General features: G+C 42.0%; 2 protein-coding genes across 4 annotated transcripts in view; both read right to left on the bottom strand.

Annotated features, from left to right (window-relative positions):
• The window catches only part of LOC130186832 (rhotekin-like), a 14,914-nt gene extending 12,105 nt beyond the window's left edge, over positions 1-2,809 (bottom strand). The window contains exons 1-3 of the mRNA XM_056404124.1: positions 2,804-2,809; positions 2,326-2,460; positions 188-387 (exon numbers count right to left, since the gene is read on the bottom strand). Coding sequence (XP_056260099.1) covers positions 188-387; positions 2,326-2,460; positions 2,804-2,809 — 341 coding nt within the window. The remainder of the gene's footprint in view (positions 1-187; positions 388-2,325; positions 2,461-2,803) is intronic.
• On the bottom strand, positions 2,644-17,469 carry zgc:162472 (uncharacterized protein LOC553495 homolog). Of its 3 annotated transcripts, none has more exons than XM_056403528.1 (29): positions 17,332-17,469; positions 15,680-15,888; positions 14,944-15,592; positions 14,698-14,801; positions 14,470-14,535; positions 14,136-14,297; positions 13,797-13,930; positions 13,583-13,677; positions 13,398-13,452; positions 13,160-13,294; positions 12,793-13,035; positions 12,568-12,631; positions 12,271-12,472; positions 12,085-12,194; positions 11,527-11,920; positions 11,214-11,348; positions 10,717-10,753; positions 10,500-10,613; positions 7,073-10,397; positions 6,796-6,917; positions 6,429-6,685; positions 5,882-5,945; positions 5,632-5,785; positions 5,401-5,539; positions 5,274-5,307; positions 5,075-5,173; positions 4,698-4,983; positions 3,989-4,268; positions 2,644-3,874 (listed from the first exon to the last, which is right to left on the bottom strand). In XM_056403528.1, the coding sequence occupies exons 2-29, from the start codon at positions 15,880-15,882 to the stop codon at positions 3,761-3,763; spliced, it is 7,776 nt and encodes a 2,591-aa protein (XP_056259503.1). In that variant the 5' UTR covers positions 15,883-15,888; positions 17,332-17,469; the 3' UTR covers positions 2,644-3,760. The 3 variants fall into 3 exon arrangements, with proteins under 3 accessions (XP_056259503.1, XP_056259504.1, XP_056259505.1); XM_056403529.1 differs by having other exon boundaries at positions 5,401-5,536; XM_056403530.1 differs by lacking the exon at positions 11,214-11,348 and having other exon boundaries at positions 17,332-17,468.

Genomic DNA, 17,469 nt, shown 5'->3' with positions numbered 1-17,469 from the left:
GTTGAATTAAAGAACTCGACAGTTGAAAAAAGCTTTATCGTCTATCCTGCAGTGGCTGGTAGCAGACAATGTCCACAAACACTTGACTTGCATTTGCTGTTGTCGCTGTGTAACTTCACATCCCTCTCTGCTGCATCTATTATCTATTTATCCATACATATAAAATGCCCTTTGCACTCCACCTGACCTGCGTCCCACTCTCTGCAGGATTTGAGCTTTCCTCATCCTCTGGAGTTGGCTGAGCAAGGCCAGGATTCGGGCATTGCAGGTTCGCAGGCTCTTTGAGGCCTCCAGGGCCTGTTCTCTCTGGGAACAGGCAGCCAGGAGCTTACTGGCCCCCTCCCGCATTCGCACCTCCCTCTCAATCTGCTTCAGCACCTCTTTGTCCTGCCCAAGATAAATATGTGTGTGTGGAGGGGGGGAAGAAAAGAATATTATTTTAACCAAAACTGTCAATATTCACATTCTTTTGATCGAACAGAAAGGAAGACATACAGCTCAGGGTTTGGAGGATGGTAGTGAGAATTATTACGATTAATAAATCAGTCAAACTGTCAAAGCGTGAATAAGCTAAGCTAACAGCGTAGCCCTGGGTCCCGACTGAAATATTTCAACATCTATTGGATCGATTGGCGTCAAAATCTGAACAGACATTCATGTTCCCCATGACGTCTGTACTGACTTTGGTCTTCCCCTGAATTTTCTTTCAGCACCACCACGAGGTTTCCATTTCTGGAAATGTTGTGACAACTATTGGACAGATTGCCGTGGAATTTAATATAAAGATTCATGTTCAGCTCAGGAAAAAAAAAAGAAAGAAGTAACCTTGCCCAATTATGGCTGGTGACCGAATACCTGCTAAACTAATTCCCATCAGCGTCAGCTTTACTTTGTGTTCAGTGCTTATTAGCATGCTAACACGTTAAACTGAGATAGTGAATGTGGTAAACATCATGCCTGCAGAACATCAGCGTATTAACAATGTTATCATGAGAATGTTAGCATTGTTAGCATTACTAGCATTTAGTCCAAAGCATTACTAGCCCCCCACCAGCTGTTGATATACAGTAATAAACATGACTAACCAATGACATTAGGCGGTGGTCACTATTAATCAGCCTTATAACTTTCACACACCCTGCTGTTTCTGCGGGCACCAGCTTCAAACACACTGACTCAGGCCTTTCCCATGAGAACTCGACCCAGTGTTTACCACTCTGAGTTAAATTAGTGTGTCACATTAATCCCTGGATGGAGTCCAGCTGTCAGACACCAAAGACTGAACTGATTTCAGGTGACTTGGTTCGACCACAGAGCAGAGAGATGGTGTTAGCTTTTCTTTGCAGCTATATATTTTCTTATTCTTCAATGGATGAAAGAAAGACAGAGCAAGACTGTAAAAAGGAGCAGCGGGAAAACTATTCCACAGTCCATGTGCAGTGTTTGGAATTTCTTGGTAAGAGGTATTTATTGATAATCCACCTAGTAGCATGTTTCCTAATGAACTTTCCACAAGAGTGTAAAGTTGAGAGGGATGTTGCATTTATTATTTTACTATATGGACACTGTAACAGACATTGTAATGAAGATTGAAATCTTTATTTTTGTTGACAAGCTGTAAATAGCTAAAACATTTTAGTACACTGTGGTCCTGTGAATGACTTATACACTTCATATTATGACTTATGACATTAAACTTTCATATGTTGAGCACACCCTCAACATGATGAAATGTAAAAGAAAAAATCTTCACAATGGACATCATCATAAAGTCTTGTTTGTTGGTCAGTACCAGATATTTGGACACAGTCTTCTGAGGTTTACCGTGCACTAAGCCATAAAGTACATGTTAGGAGAAGTATAGCTTTAGGGATCAGAAGTTACATAATTCAGTCGTGTTTTCAGAGCCTAAGCCTTGTTGGTATGTTGTGATTTTGTTATGCACAGTTTCCAAATAATTACATAACTTTTATTTCACTCTACGGACTCAAAGTTAATTTGTTCTCCTTTTTTTCTTATAGTAAAAATGAATGGTGAGGGAGATTAACTATTGGTTATTTGTTATTAAATATGTTCTATTATTTATAAGATTAGTTTTTCCACAGAAACAGAGTATGCATTTAAATGGATTCTATTAATGAACCACGAGCACCGTTAAATATTAACATCCTTTTTTTTTTTTTGGACATGAAAAATGAGTTACATTTAAAACTTAGAAAGGTCATATATCAGACCCGCCTTTAATCAAAATAAAACATTATAATCAAATTTTATCCATACTGTACCACAATACTTCCGTTAATCAGAAATGCAACTGTCACTAACCTGGTTCTCATTCATGTTGATTCTCCTCAGCGTCTCAGAGGTCTGCTCCGGTCGCTGTGCAGTCAGCAGGTGCAGTGCAGCGCAGTGAGTGGGCTGACTAATCCTACAGCTGACTACAAGAGTGTTATAGTGGACCTGCAGACAGAGCAGTTAGTTACTCAACAGAGAGATCAAAACAGTCTTAAGCCTCACTACAAGAGGTTGCAGCATGAGGGATTAGAGGAGTTTCAAACCTTATAGTCTTTTATTCCGGCAGCTCCATCACCCGCACTTGTGAATGCTTAAAACATACAGTGATTCTCACAAAACACACAGTACTTCAGTTTCTACAATTTATTAAATAGAAAGTACACAGGAGTGCTTCAAAAATAATTTTACATACAGCAAACAGCAATGTACCATTTTTAGCAACTGAGTCAGAGAGATGTGATTCCACTAATCTGTGAGGTCATGAGTTGCGGTATTGGAGATCGTGTACAGTCATCGTCGTGATAAAGACTGAATCCAGCGGTGGTGGAGCAAAACATTTTATTCAGATCATGGAGGAGATTTCAAATGTTTTACTTTAAACGAGTTAATGAAACATTTAAGGACACACATGATGTGTTTTTGTTTCAAGTATCAAACATAACAATCTGATTGCTGCATATCTGTACAAGGACATCTTGGTGTGTTCAACTGATCTACACTATATACAATATAACAAAATGTCTAGTTATTTTCCTTGAGTAACCTTTGACTACCTCTGCTCTCAACGGAGTGAATTTTAATAACATATTGATGCAATGTGACTAAATTATATTCTATATCTCATGTCGTTGTTTTATAAATGAAAAGCCAATTTTAAGACATAATTTTTTCATCAGAAACAAATTAAAAGAAAAATGTTGTTAGAATAAATTATTCAAAATTAGGAGAGAAATTCACAGAAGAGCCGTTGAAAAGGTAATATATTTAAATGTACGATTGTGCATGCTGTCGACTAATGTGGTTATGTTTTACTTCCTGACACTCATGTTGTGTTAAAACTGAATCAATATGGGAGGAAAAATAAAAACAAAATCCAGTTGGCAATGTACAATATTTACATAGTCACAGCTGGTTAATAAACAAATTAAGATCTGAGGCTTGAAAAGTGATGGGACTATTGGGAAAAAGCTGCCACCTCCTTCAGTCAAACTAGTGATTGACCAGTTCTTGTTATTAATGTGACAAACACATTTTCACTTTGACAAGCGCTCGTTAAAGTGAAAATGAAAATGTGTTTGTCAGAACAGGAAATTTTGCTTCACTTTATAACAACCGACAACAAAACAAAACAAAACAAAACAAAAAAAATTGCTTTTTTTTGTTATAAATTAACCTTTACAGAGAAAACTTCACACAACGAAAAATTGAGCCACTGGCAGATCTTACTCCACCTCGCTCTGGCTTTTTATCCCTCTTCCACCTCTGTAAAAATGTCGGTTAAGAAGTACTGAGACACACTGGTGGGCTCCTCCTCTGCAGAGCCGCTCTCCACGCAGTCACTTCCCTGGGAAGCTGAAACCTGCAACAAGGAAGAACAAAGGATCAGCTGTAATTAACTCCTTGTGCGTGTGTAAAAACTCTTTTAATTAAGACTCCTCTCCTGCCATCGCTGTAGCCTGCATGTCCTCCTTACCTCATCTGTGGACTGGGAAGTGCTAGGAGTTGAGTCTGAGCATAGTCGGTTGTGTTCAGGTGTCAGTTCAATATCCACCTCTGTTAGTGCTAATGAAGTGGTAGAGGGTGAGTGGGTGTCGTCTGGCAGCTGTGTCTGATTGGGTGTGGAAGCGAAATTGTGTGATGTTGAAGCTACAGGTGTCGCTGGAGTAGAGTGTTTTCTCGTTGTGCGAGGAGTTTTGACCTTAGGGCCCCTGGAAGCTGCGTCGCCTGGTGAAGGATCATTTAAAGGGGCAGCGCTGTTCGTGTCAGAGTGGAAAGAAAAGGAAATGTTTAGTTTTCTGCCAGGAAGTGGAAAATAAAAAAATGATAGCTTTTTCAGCCATGCTGCATTATCATGGTGTTCATTTCTTGTCTATCGTCACCATGAGGTCACACGTTTTATTTTGATAATGACAATCCCATCAGCCTCTACTGTACTTGTGCAAATTAGCAAATGTTGCATGCTAAATCGCTAAAGTAAGAGTGAGCATTACCTGCTGACAATCATCAGTCATTGTAAGCATGTTAGCATGCAGATAGCAGTTAGCATTTAAGTACAGCCTCACAAAGCTGCTGGCAAGGCTGGAGGTTCCTTAGTTTTGTTTAAAAATGGGTTGATGGCAGTATGATTCAAGATGATGATAAAAGCACAGACCTTTCAATTATACTTCATTTCTTTTCCTCACCTATTCCCGACGCTGGTCGCCCTTGTCTTTGTAGTACGAGTTTGCGCTCCAGAGCTGCGATCCTCAGGGTCCTTCTCACCCGCCGGACCCTCCTTTTTAATGTTTACATGGTCACCGCTTCTTTTCTGTGGCTCAGCGTCAACCTCGTCATCTTGTTTTGCGGTTGCATCAGAGGCGTCCGGCTGCGTGGAAGCCTCGGGAAGTTCGGAGTCCCGGTCGGTGTTTGTAGCAAGGCTCTTGCCGGCGTGTTTCTTCCTTGTAGCATTGGGCTTAACCTGCAGTTTGGCTGGTTCAAAGAGAGACGGGTGTATGATGAAATAGATTTGTCCAGTTTACTGAGAGTGCATGTGATGAGCATGTGTTTATCCTTAGCATACCTCTTCTTCTAGTTAGTCTCTGCTTGGTGGGGGAGATTTCAGTCTCTTCATTTTTCTCTGCAGTCTCTGGTGATTCAGGTGGCTGGCACGTGGTACTCTCTGTTCCAAAAACACACAAAACCAACATCAACTATGAGTAATACAACATGAACCACTAATTTATATAATGTCTAACATATTAATAATGTAATCACTCTACCAGGTGGATCCACTGGATTCTCCGTGATCGAATCCTGGTGTGAGTTAAAAAAAAAAAGAAAACGTGTGACAAATACAGACATTTTATCGCACTGCAGATACAAGTGGTTCCTTACAACTTCACTCACTATATATGCAGCTGGGTCCGGCCCAGCATCTTTTACACCGACGTGGCCCACTTCACCACTCTCCTCCGTGCACATGAGCACAGGGACATCAGAGAGAGACCCCTCTCCCGCTGATGCCAAACTCTCTCCAGGAACACTGCTGAGGGGTGAAGGAGGTTGCAGAATCAGATACCAAACAAAATAAGCTCCATGCTCACCTGGATGACTAGCTGATAAAAGGCAGGCACAAACCTGCGGTGCTCTATCGATGCATCTGCTGCAGGAAGATAAGGGAGGGGCTCGGCTGCACTGTCCACCACCTGCCCTGATGAGCAGACTGGGATCTCAGTCAGTGAGAGGATGAAAAACGGTTCGTCTGGATCTGAAGGCACCTGCTCCGACAGCACTGAAGAGTGGGGACAAGAGAGGTTTTCACCAAAGTCATGGCGCATATACTGTGTGCAAACCACAGAGCTAATCATCTGATGTATGTTTGACTTACTCTCTGGAAATATGGTGAGACTTGGACGACTTTGGGTCCCCTCTATACTCAATGTTGATGTGCTCTAGGATTGAAAGAAAGAGAGAAAAACATTTCAGGATGAATCCTTGAATGTGGTAAGGGCTTCTTGACCACGGTTACACTCCATGCTTGTTCAAAGTTCTGTTAATCAGTGCAATGACTTTGTGTAGTGTTTCACTGGTACTTTACTGTAGAGCCGTGGTTCCCAACCTTTCTCGTCAGATGCAGCCCCACAGCCCCGTCAGATTAATTCAAGTACCCCTACCCCCATGAAACTACCTGTAATTATTTTAAACTGGATGTCGTTTACAACTATTAATCATATAAAAGTGGATGCTGTTAGCCTTCAATAATGCTTTCATGCAATTGTATCAACGAATTTATGTAATTACATTTCTACTAATTTCATATTTTCACATAACCACTGTCAACTGCAGAGGCACCCTTTGGAGTACAAGTATCTATACAATATAAAATTGATGATACATGATAAAGAAATTTTGTTCTGTGTTAATTAATATATTACCTGAGAAGAATGGTCCTGTGCTTGTGTCACACAACCCAGAGAGGATCCAGCATCATTTCTAGGGGAGTCATGCTGACTCAGTTGTTCAATGATTTCTGTTAAACAGCCCAGCAAGGACCCAGAATCATTTAGAGAGGACTCTTGGCTAATATGTGGTTCAACAGCTCCCTCTACTGGTTCCTGAATGTCAGGTTGGAGCTCACACACAGGTTCGTGAGAAACTGAAGCATGCACATCTTCTGAGTGACTACCAGAATCTGTGCAATTAGTAGAAGAAGAAGAAGAAGAACCATTAGTAGCAGTAATCCTCAAAAATCTGCTCAGCATTCATGGAGATACGGTAACTTTTATTTCAGGGGTGTCAGACCTGCTTCTGCTTGTGTTGTGCTCTGGACTTGTGGAGTTCCGCTGCTGGGTCCCAGGTTTGGTTTGGGTTTAATAAGCCTGCCTCTGGGAGTTTGAGGGGCTTTTGCATCTGCATCGTTAGCGCTTTAAGAGGGGAAATAAAAAGTTAAGAGAAACTTCTACTCATAATTCCTTTCAAACATAAGGTTGTAAATAAGACAACAGTATTTACATTGTCAATTTACTTTTAGAGGACAAAATGTTGACACAGACTCAGGAAAATATGACTCATGTCTTACGTCTGGGGAGATTGAGATTTGTCGTTTGATGTTTGATTAGTTTCCCTGGCTTCTGAATATTGTTGGGCTGCATCTTGACTTTTTACCTCAGAGTCACTCTCTGAACGTGGCTGAGGGCCACTTTCTTTTGGATCTGGTATGGAGGAAGCGCCAGCAGCCAATACAGGATTTATTTTTGACTCTGTGGAGCCCTCTTCTGAAGATTGAACGTCTGAAACTGCAGCTGGATCATCTGGTGGTTGGGTATTTGACTCTGAAACTCTAGTGGACACATCCCCACGTGAAGAAGGCCCAGCCTCAACCCCGTCATTATTTGACATTTTGTCCCCTGGGGAGTCCCTTTCAAAACTGGAATTCTCACTGCTTTTATTTTCAGGAACGGAGTCTGTCAACACTGACTGATTCTCAGCGACCAAAGATGCTGCCAGAGCATCATCAGAGGATGTATACTCATCATTTGTGCTTTCCAGTGTCCTCTCTGAATCCGAGCTGAGGTCTTTCTCTGCAAATTTCACTTCTGTTTGTGAATTGTCGACAGGTTGTTGTTCCGAAGTTACATGTGAAGAGGTGTCCGTATATTGTTGTTCAGAGGGTTTACTGATATTCTTTGGCTGCAATTTTGTCTGTGTAGTTCTGGTGGACGATCCTAAATTGGGTTTGACCTTGGGAAAGTGTCGTCTTCTTTGAGTTACAGCTGGTTTTGAACTCTCTGAGCTTGAGTTTAGTCCAACATCCGTCTTGTGTGCCACAGTTGAGGGCGATTCCTCTGCGGGTTTATCAGTCGTGCACAATTCCAACGATGGTACTGAAACTGAAGCAGTGTCAGTACTTTGACTTGGTTTTATAGGAAGTGTGATACTGCAAATTGGCTGTTCTTCTACCGCTGCTATTGTACTGTCAGTTGATCCAGACTTTGAAATTGGGCTTGGGGGTCTCTCCACAAGCTGCATATGCGTCACAGGGTCTTTTGTGGTTTGAGGTTTAGACTGTGCAGTTCTTGCTGTTTGTGTTAGGTTTGGTTTGGGTTTGACTTTTTGAAATCGACCTTTCCTAGTCTGGCAAGTAGACGTGACTACACGCTCTGATTTCTGACTGACAGGTAAATCCTTTACAGGTGTAACACATGTAGCAGGTTGATCACTCCTCCATTGGACTGGGGCTGTGTCTTCCTCAACTTGAGATTCTCTGACGGCTGAGTCAGATGTCACCAGGTTATTACTACTCTCAGTCGTTTTACCGCAAGTTGTCCCTTTTTCATCTGTCGACTCAGAGGTTGACCCTGTGTCTCTACTACTGGGTTCAAAAAGGTCTTCAGAAAGGTTCTGGTTTTCTGAGGTGCTTTGATCTGATGTTGCTGTAACAGAGTACACCTGACCAACAAGTCCATCATCTGTCCTTCTCTCCTCAGTTGTAGACAGTTCTTGTGTGGGTGTAAGAGTAGAGCCCAAATCAAATGAAGCAGGACCAGTGCTTTGACTTGGGTTTTCAGGAGAGGTGTCACAAGTTGCTTCTGGTTCAACCTCAGGTATTGGTTTGTCAGGTACTTTGGAGACTGGAGTTGGGCTGGAGTCTTTCTCTAAAGGATCTTTTGCGGTTTGAGGTGTCGACCGAGCAGTTCTTGATGTCTTTGGTAGGTTTGGTTTAGGTTTGACTTTTTGCAGCCGACTCCTTCTGGACTGGCATGTAGATGTAGATGCGACTTCACTCTCCGATTTCTGACTGACAGGTAAATCCTCTACAGGTGTAACACATGTAGCAGGTTGAACACTGCTCTCTTGGACTGGGGTTGTGTCATGTCCAACCTCTGATTCTGTGACAGCTGAGTCGGATGTCACCAGGTTATTACTACTCTCAGTCGTTTCACCATGAGTTTTACTTTCTTCAAAAAGGTCTTCAGAAAGGTTCTGGTTTTCTGAGGTGCTCTGATCTGATGTTGCTGTAACAAAGTATACCTGACCAACAAGTCCATCATCTGTCCTACTCTCCTCAGTTGTAGACAGTTCATCTGTGGGTGTAAGAGTAGAGCCCAAGTCAAATGATGGTATACAAACTGATGCAGGACCAGTGCTTTGACTTGGGTTTTCAGGAGAGGTGTCACAAGTTGCTTCTGGTTCAACCTCAGGTATTGGTTTGTCAGGTACTTTGGAGACTGGAGTTGGGCTGGAGTCTTTCTCTAAAGGATCTTTTGTGGTTTGAGGTGTCAACCGAGCAGTTCTTGATGTCTTTGGTAGGTTTGGTTTAGGTTTGACTTTTTGCAGCCGACTCCTTCTGGACTGGCATGTAGATGTAGATGCGACTTCACTCTCCGATTTCTGACTGACAGGTACATCATCTACAGGTGTAACACATGTAACAGGTTGATCACTACTCTCTTGGACTGGGGCTGTGTCATGTCCAACCTCTGATTCTGTGAGAGCTGAGTCAGATGTCACCAGGTTATTACTACTCTCAGTCGTTTCACCATGAGTTTTACTTTCTTCAAAAAGGTCTTCAGAAAGGTTCTGGTTTTCTGAGGTGCTCTGATCTGATGTTGCTGTAACAAAGTATACCTGACCAACAAGTCCATCATCCGTCCTTCCCCCCTCAGTTGTAGACAGTTCATCTGTGGGTGTAAGAGTAGAGCCCAAGTCAAAGGATGGAGGACCAGTGCTTTGACTTGGGTTTTCAAGGGAGGTGTCACAAGTTGCTTCCAGTTCAACCCCTGTAATTGGTTTGTCATGGACTTTGGAGATTGGAGTTGGGTTGGCGTCTCTGCATTGACTCTGGTTTTCTGATGTTGTTGCACCTGACTCTACCTGACTGACGGTGTCACCTATTAACAACATTGGAGAATACTCTGGTGTCTTAGGGGCTGTTTCTTCAGGAGCTGATAGGGAGTCAGTGACTTGAATATTGGTTCCTTCTGTATTGCTGTCTTCAGCTATCTGTGCTGTTGACGTGTCTGGTGGGAATTTGGCTTGTGCGGTCCTTGAGGCTCGTCCAAGGTTAGGTTTAGGTTTCACCTTAGATAAGCGTCCTCTCCTGGTCTGTGGAGAATCTTTCTTTGAGCTCTCCGGACCTGACTGTAATTGAGGACTAGGGTCCATATCAGAAACAGTGCTCTGCTCGACACATATCTGATCACTGGTTTTAATAATGGAAAAATTATCCCCGTCTGTTGTGCTGTATTGTGGATCCACAGTAGCAACAGTCTCTGGTGTTTCTGTGACTCCATGACCAGACATAAGAGGAGTGGCACTGTTTTCCTCTTGCAGTGCAGCAGGCTTTGGTGCAGTTTCTTCTTCTAGGTGTTGTGTGGTTTCTATCACACTGACTGATGTTGTCCCTGCAATTTAACACAATGGCACATTTTAAAATTAGCATAATTTAATCTAAAACAAATGACAAAGAAGAACCAGAGAAATCTTGTTGCGTCTGTGTCTCTAACCTGTTATGTGATCTTGTGTGTCTAGTTGATTCTGTACTGACTGAGGCAGGTGAGTCAGGTTGCCAATGGTCAACAGGGTTTGAGCGGCCTCATTGTAGCTCTCGTCCTCCGACACTGAAACAAAAATACCACCCAAAAAAATGTATATTTGAATGAAATAAAAATCTCAAAATATGAGTAATCCACTGCAGCTGCTCATATGACCTCTCCGACATACCTTCTGTGTGTTCTGAAGAAAGGAAGTCTATAACATCCTGCAAGGGAAACAAATATATTTGAAGTAAAGGCTTCCCATATAAACCAGAAGTTGTGAAAAGATGCAATGTACATGGAAAACATATTACAATAGTCCAAGTTGCATTTCAGCTGATTACATCTGAACACACAGACCCAGCTCAGTAAAATATGAAATACCAAGGCTGCGTGCATCATTGTTCAAACTCAAATTTGTTGTTCTTTAATTAAAAACTGCAAAAAACTAAACTGAGCTGGGAATGAAGCCAATGTGATTGTGTGATCCAACCACAAACAAAACACATGCACAAAAACTGAAAAGAGGGAGACATCGTAAGAGAAGAATAAGATTATAAGATCTTATCAGTTTAGCTAAAACCAATACAGATCAGAGCTTTAAGATTAGATCTCAGAAATCATATCAAAATGTAACTGTAATTTAATTTCAGTGGTACTACAATTTAGACATAGGGCACTTACAACCAGCAGGTCCAATTGATGTTCACATGGTTCAGTTGTGCCTGTCTCATTTTGTGCCCGCTCGCAAGAGGCATCGGGGCAAAGTGCATCTTGGGAGATGCCCAACACATCAGGCATATTGGCCAAGATATCAAGCTACATGGGTGGGATGGAGGGGGGAGTCAGAATGGAGGGTGTGAATTATGGATTGCAAAAACCATGCACAAAGAAAAAAACGAATGCAAGAAAACGCATGTTATAAGAATTATGTGAAAAAATTAAAATAAAATTAATGGATGTTGTGCATCTGTGCAAGACATGATGTTTCTCATACCTCCTCCATAGTCTCTTCCACCTCTGAAATCACAGGCTGTGGGGAGCGCAGGCTGGCAGGCACGAACACAGGGGCAATGCTGTCCTTACTGGGGCTACATGCAGGGTGCTCCTCCTCCTCCTCAATCTCTTCATGATCCCGCTGCTTTTCATCCTCGTCATCACTGTAATCTAACCGAGTGGCCCTGAGGGTCACTAGTTTGGGCTTTTTGGACTCTTGGGTTGATTTTTGTTTTGAAGATCTTCCCCTCTTGGCTGAGCATTTGGGTTTAGGCTTGGCAACAGAAGCAGTGGATCCCTCTGGTGAGCTGGGAGTGGGTTCAGTTGCAGAGGTGTGTGCATCTTCTTTGGCGGGGTAATTCAAGGGATTGATGGGTTTGGGCACTCTCCCATACCTACACAACACAATCACACAATAATGAGCCACTCATATCTTAACATATAATATCAAGTATTATATATATTATAAAGTCGTTTCTTTGGGAATTGGGAATGGGAATGTTTCTGGTTAAAATGTCAGAATGGGAGTCTTTCAATGAAGACATGAAATATTTTGTACCTGGTAGGTCTCGGATGTTGGACAGCGGCATCCTCTTCTTCAGAGGAAATGTCAGTATTGGCCGACTTCCTCTTATTGGCTTGTCTTGATGGTGATGAATCTTTATTCTCCTAAAAAGGTTTGCATAACTTTTAGTAAGGTTAAATAACAATGTGTAGAAAGATCTGTTGACTCTGAAATAATAACCTGTTCTTTAGAGGCTCCATCGCTCACACTCTCGTCCCCTTTGTCTGATGCAGTGTCTTTGGCCTTTGTGGAGGGTGGTGGGGCCTTTTTACCCCACTTCCTGCCCAAAGGCAGCAGTGGCTTTGGTGCTCTGCCTCGTGAGAGTTTAGCTGGCTTGATTGCGGTGTCCTTGGATGCATCCACACTGTCAGTCTTTTCAGACCTGATTATTAGGCAAAAACAGAGTATTTTAATTCTAACTTAAGATGCATAAATGTGCTTCCTTAACTTAAAAAAACATTTCGAAAGGTTCATTACATGTCTGGACTTGTACCGTCTTCGGGGAGCGCTGCCTCAGTTTGCTCAGGTGTGCAGGCCTCACCTGAGCATAAAAGACACAACATTAAGCTGCAAACAGCAATCAACCAGGGCAGAGCACACATGCAGAAACAGGGGTAACTCTTTTAAATCAGTTATTATTATATATTGGGTGAATCTACCACGGTTTCTAAGAATCAAGAACATTCTCATGAAGTAACGTACCTTGTTCACTGCTCTGTTCATCTGTTTTCTTTTTCTTCTCATTTGGCTCCTCGTTCATGGCAGCCTGTTTAGTCTTTCTTTTGCGTTGCCTCTTAGGCTTAGCAACAGGGGTTCCTCCTTCATTACAGAGATCCTCGTTCTCTTTCTCTCCCTCCTCCTCCTCATCCTCCAAGTCAGGGACTTCATTCTCATCTTCCTCATCTTCCTCCTCCACATCACTCAGTTTCTTTGCAGCTTTTTTACCTGCGGAAGGAACAAGAACACACACAAGGTTTTCTGAATCGAGACAAACTCGGACAGTAAGTTATGAAGAAGTAATACAACTCACTGAGTATTAGAGTTGATAAAAACATGGAAAGATAGTTACCCTTTGCCTTTCTCTTGTGCTTCTTGGGAGAGTTCTTCTCAGTGAGTTTCTTCAGTTTCTTCCTGTTTTTCTGAAACTCCAGAACTTTTTCTAGCAACTTAGAAAAATACTCTATGTCCAGCTTGCGCCTCTCTCCTACAAAACGATCGGTAGTAAGTAGATGTTACATCAAAATACACACAATACACAATTTAATGTCATATTTAACCAACTAAACAAAGTCCTAATAAATACTTACTGAAAGCTTTATCAATCCTCCAGGCGTTCTCTCGTTCTTCTTTTTTGAATTTGTTCTGGAAGTTTAAATCAGTGAAATTAACACAAACAGACATTTTTTTTATATATATCTACTGAGCAGTGAGATGATTCTTCATTATCACACATACATGAATATATATATATATATCTGTTGTCACCACTGACCTTTATCTCTGATCGAGCTCTGTGAGGAAACAGTTGACAAATCATGGAAAAGTCTGTCCCCACCATACTAATTGCCAGGAAGAACATGTCTGTCTCTGATGAAAACCAGCAAAAAAAAAAAACCAGACAAATTAAAACCAAATATATACAGGAACGCATCAGAGCAAAATGTGTGTTGTAAAGATATTGTAATTCAGAGTTTATGTCAACTCACCTTCACTGGACCAGGGTTTCGAATAGGTCCCTTTCCTGAAGCTCGAGTAAGTTGTAGTGGACCCACGCTCAAAGATAGGGTCTCGATCCTGTGCTGGGTTTGGTCCTTTCGCTCGCTGGACTTCCACCGTCAAGCTGAAGTAGAAAGGATATATTAAACTACCAATAATGTCCAACATCACAATAAGGTAGCAATGTTCATATTAATCCCATCTCTGGAGGACAGTTTGGATGCATTTGGAGACATTTTTAGTCAGAATATATAATAGACAATAATCGAACGAAGGGAAGCAGATAAACATGACAGAAAGCATTTTGTGGCCTATAAAAGTCCGCTGACCTCTCTTCATCAATGATCAGTGAGCCATCCTCTGCTACTTTGACCTGGGGAACCATGAGCGAATCATCCTGGTCCTCCTCCTCTGCCACCTCCTCTTCCTCCTCCCCCCTCGGGCTTGCCACTTTAGGGAGGTCTTCGGGTTCCTGCGCTCTCTCCGGAGACCTGCAGGGATTGCATTGCAAACATCAGGCAGAAAGAAAGGGTTTAGTGTGCAAGAACTACGGATATAAATAGGGAAAGTCAGAATGAAGCTAATAATGTATGTATCATTATGTACAATATCAATAAAACTTTAAATGAAAGAGATTGTAAAATGATGATGGAATAAACTTACTCTTCTCTTACTGGTGAAGGTGGAACCACAGTCTCATTCTCCTGAACCGACTCCTCTAAACTAGATCTGGAAAAATTGCAAATTACAGTCAAATAAGACAAGGAACCATAAAAAACTAAAAAATTCTTGTCAAATAAGACCGATGAGAAATCAATAGAAAACATTATCTGTGGGAGGTAAGGGTTAATTGTTACACAAGCTTGACAAAATTGCCGACGAGACACTTACGTCATGGGGTTGGACAGTGGCAGGTAACGGATAAGGTCCCTCATGGTCATTTTGGCAGGATCTAAAGTATATTCCTTTGGACGTGTCTTAGCTTTCTTGAGTTTCTACAACATCAAATTATACCACTCCTTTAATTTAATGAATCAAAAATATATATCTAATAGTATACATTTAATCAATATGTTAATAAACTTAGAAAGGAGTGAGAGTGAGGATAAATATGCTCGCAGAATAATCTGAACTCACCTTTTCTTTGTGTCTCTCCTGTTTGAGCAACTCTCTGAGCTTTTGGGCCTTCGCCAGTCTCTGTAAGTCAGACGGGTCATTCAGGAGTCTACTCAAGGAGAACGCCGATGGTGACAGTGAAAGTCCGCTCTTTAATGACACGAGAGTCTTGGCCTTCTCCGATATTTCAACAGCTTCTTTGTCTGGTAGAGAGGGGGGTACTTTGTCAGATGGTCTGGGAGGAACGTCTTTTCCTCGAGTGCCTGACTTGCTTTCTAATTGTTTGCCGCTGTCTGTTGGCAGGTTGGTTTGTTCTGGTGATTCCTCAGCCTGAGGGACAGCTGAAGGTCCTGGGGAGTCAGACGGTATCGGGGTGGGTGGAGGTTGCACTTTGGGCTGCTTACTCTCTCCTGAAGGCCTTCGTCGTTTGGGGGACTGGAGTCCTTGAGGGACTGCTGCAGCACCAGTTTGGCTGGATGTTGTTGGCTTATCAAGGTGTGAGACGGGGACTTCAACGGGAGTTTCAGAGACCGCCTTGACAGGAGACTTTGGTGTCCGAGAAAGGGCAGAGGTGCGCCCTGGGGCCACTTTGGGCTTGACAGAAAACCGCTTCCTTCTCTGGACTGCAGCTGAGGAGCTGGTACCTTCCCCGTTTTGGTCATTGCCATCTCTAAAAACAGTAGCAAGAGTAGTAAGAATAGTTGTTTTCTGTCATGCATAACATAAGTAGTAGTTTAAAAGCTGTGTAATTACTCACCCAGGGGCTGTAGGTTTTTCTGATGGAGTCACAACAGTCTTGGTATCTGTCACAGCAGGAGGAGGGCTGCTCTCACTGACGTCTCTGGGGGTCTCACTGGCCTCCTGATTTGCTGGAGGGGCTTCCTGAGGTGCTGCTGCTGCTGCTGTTCTCCCTGCCGTACTGACATTGGGCCGAAAACTAAATCTTGATCGGCGAAACATTTTGCCCTGAAAAAATACAGGAAGTCAAAGCTGCATCAATATTCCAACAGTAGAATCTGATACTCAGCTAAAAGTGAAGCATTAGTGACTATGAGCTTTACATAGAACAACTGACACATGTGCAGATTTTTCTCCGCCAGCAACTTTAATAGTTTAATTTAATCAGATACTGACTGTCAGTTACAATTTTTTTGACACAGAGTTTCAATGTGCAAAACTCTAAATGCAAAGAGCTAAACTAACCTTTAAACTCAAAATGCTGTCCTTACGTATGTTGCCTATCAAGTATCACTGCTCATTACTAAACTATCAAGTGATTATTGTGAAATATCGAGGTTAGGGTTTGGTGTCTTAAATGAAAATAAACTTTGTAGTTAATAAATTAATGAAAACCGATGACCTGAAGTGCTCTTGACTACATCATACACGCTTACAGTTTTACAGTATATTCTAATGACAGAATGAAAATAATCTTCTGCTTTACAAATACTGACGTCTGCATTTTTTGGTTGCTATTTGTATTATCTAAAAGAAAATAACAAATGCAGTCTCTGGATGAGAATTAATTACAGATATTTACAGGCTTTTAAAAATAATGCCATGAATACCTTAAAGTACGGTAAAGAAAAACAAAAACAGAATCTAGTCATGGAGTTAATAATAATAACAATAATAATGATAAGACAGATAGGGGTGGTCCAAGCATCTTGGAGAATTTGCCAGTTATTCTGTGCATTTAAGTTGTAGGCATGTAATCCCAGACTGACCCCATGATACTGACATCAGCGCTCCTCAAGACTATGGATAGATAGATAGATAGATAGATAGATAGATAGATAGATAGATAGATAGATAGATAGATAGATAGATAGATAGATATTTGGGGTCGTTTGCATGCTGCAGAATGCATCCCTGGTGCTATAAGAATCTAAACATCCCAAACACAGTAATGTAACTCCTGATATAGATATCAGGGGTCTTGAAAACATACCTAGGGAGATTTGCTAACCCTAACCTGTGTTGTTATTGTTGGACAGGAGGATGATAAAGCACCAGCATTTATACCAGGAATACGTTAATTTGTGTAATGTGCTATTGTGCACACCTCAGCAAGTGACGGGACTGACCGGACTGACAGGACCGGTCGCGGTGACAGCCGGGAAGCCGTTAAGTCTGACCGTGAAACAAAAAACACAAGGAAATGTCGCCCGAAGTTTAACAACACAAAGGCACGTTATTCAAACGAGTGCAAGACGTAGAGAAAACGCCCCATGACACTAATGCAAGTCAAAAAGTACTCAAACATAACCACCAAACTCGCATGACACGACTTGGGCAATGCGAGTCGTCCAGAGTCGGACCGTCCTGTTGTTAATGTTGAGAAGCTGAAGCGGCTTCCGTTGTCGTTACGTTGCGTCTACGTGTGTTGTTTCGCTTGCAAAAACGTACCTGTTCAAGAATGTGTCGCCTGCTTGGAGAAACAAGCTTCCATTTATCGACGACGAGTGATAAATAGCGGACTCCATGCAACCATTAGTCCGCCATGTTTTTTTTTTGGTTTTTTTTGGTGACGCGTTATTTTCGTGA

This window comes from Seriola aureovittata, chromosome 18 (genome assembly GCF_021018895.1).
Source record: "Seriola aureovittata isolate HTS-2021-v1 ecotype China chromosome 18, ASM2101889v1, whole genome shotgun sequence".
NCBI lineage: Eukaryota > Metazoa > Chordata > Actinopteri > Carangiformes > Carangidae > Seriola > Seriola aureovittata.
This window is presented reverse-complemented; position numbering and strand designations above follow the sequence as displayed.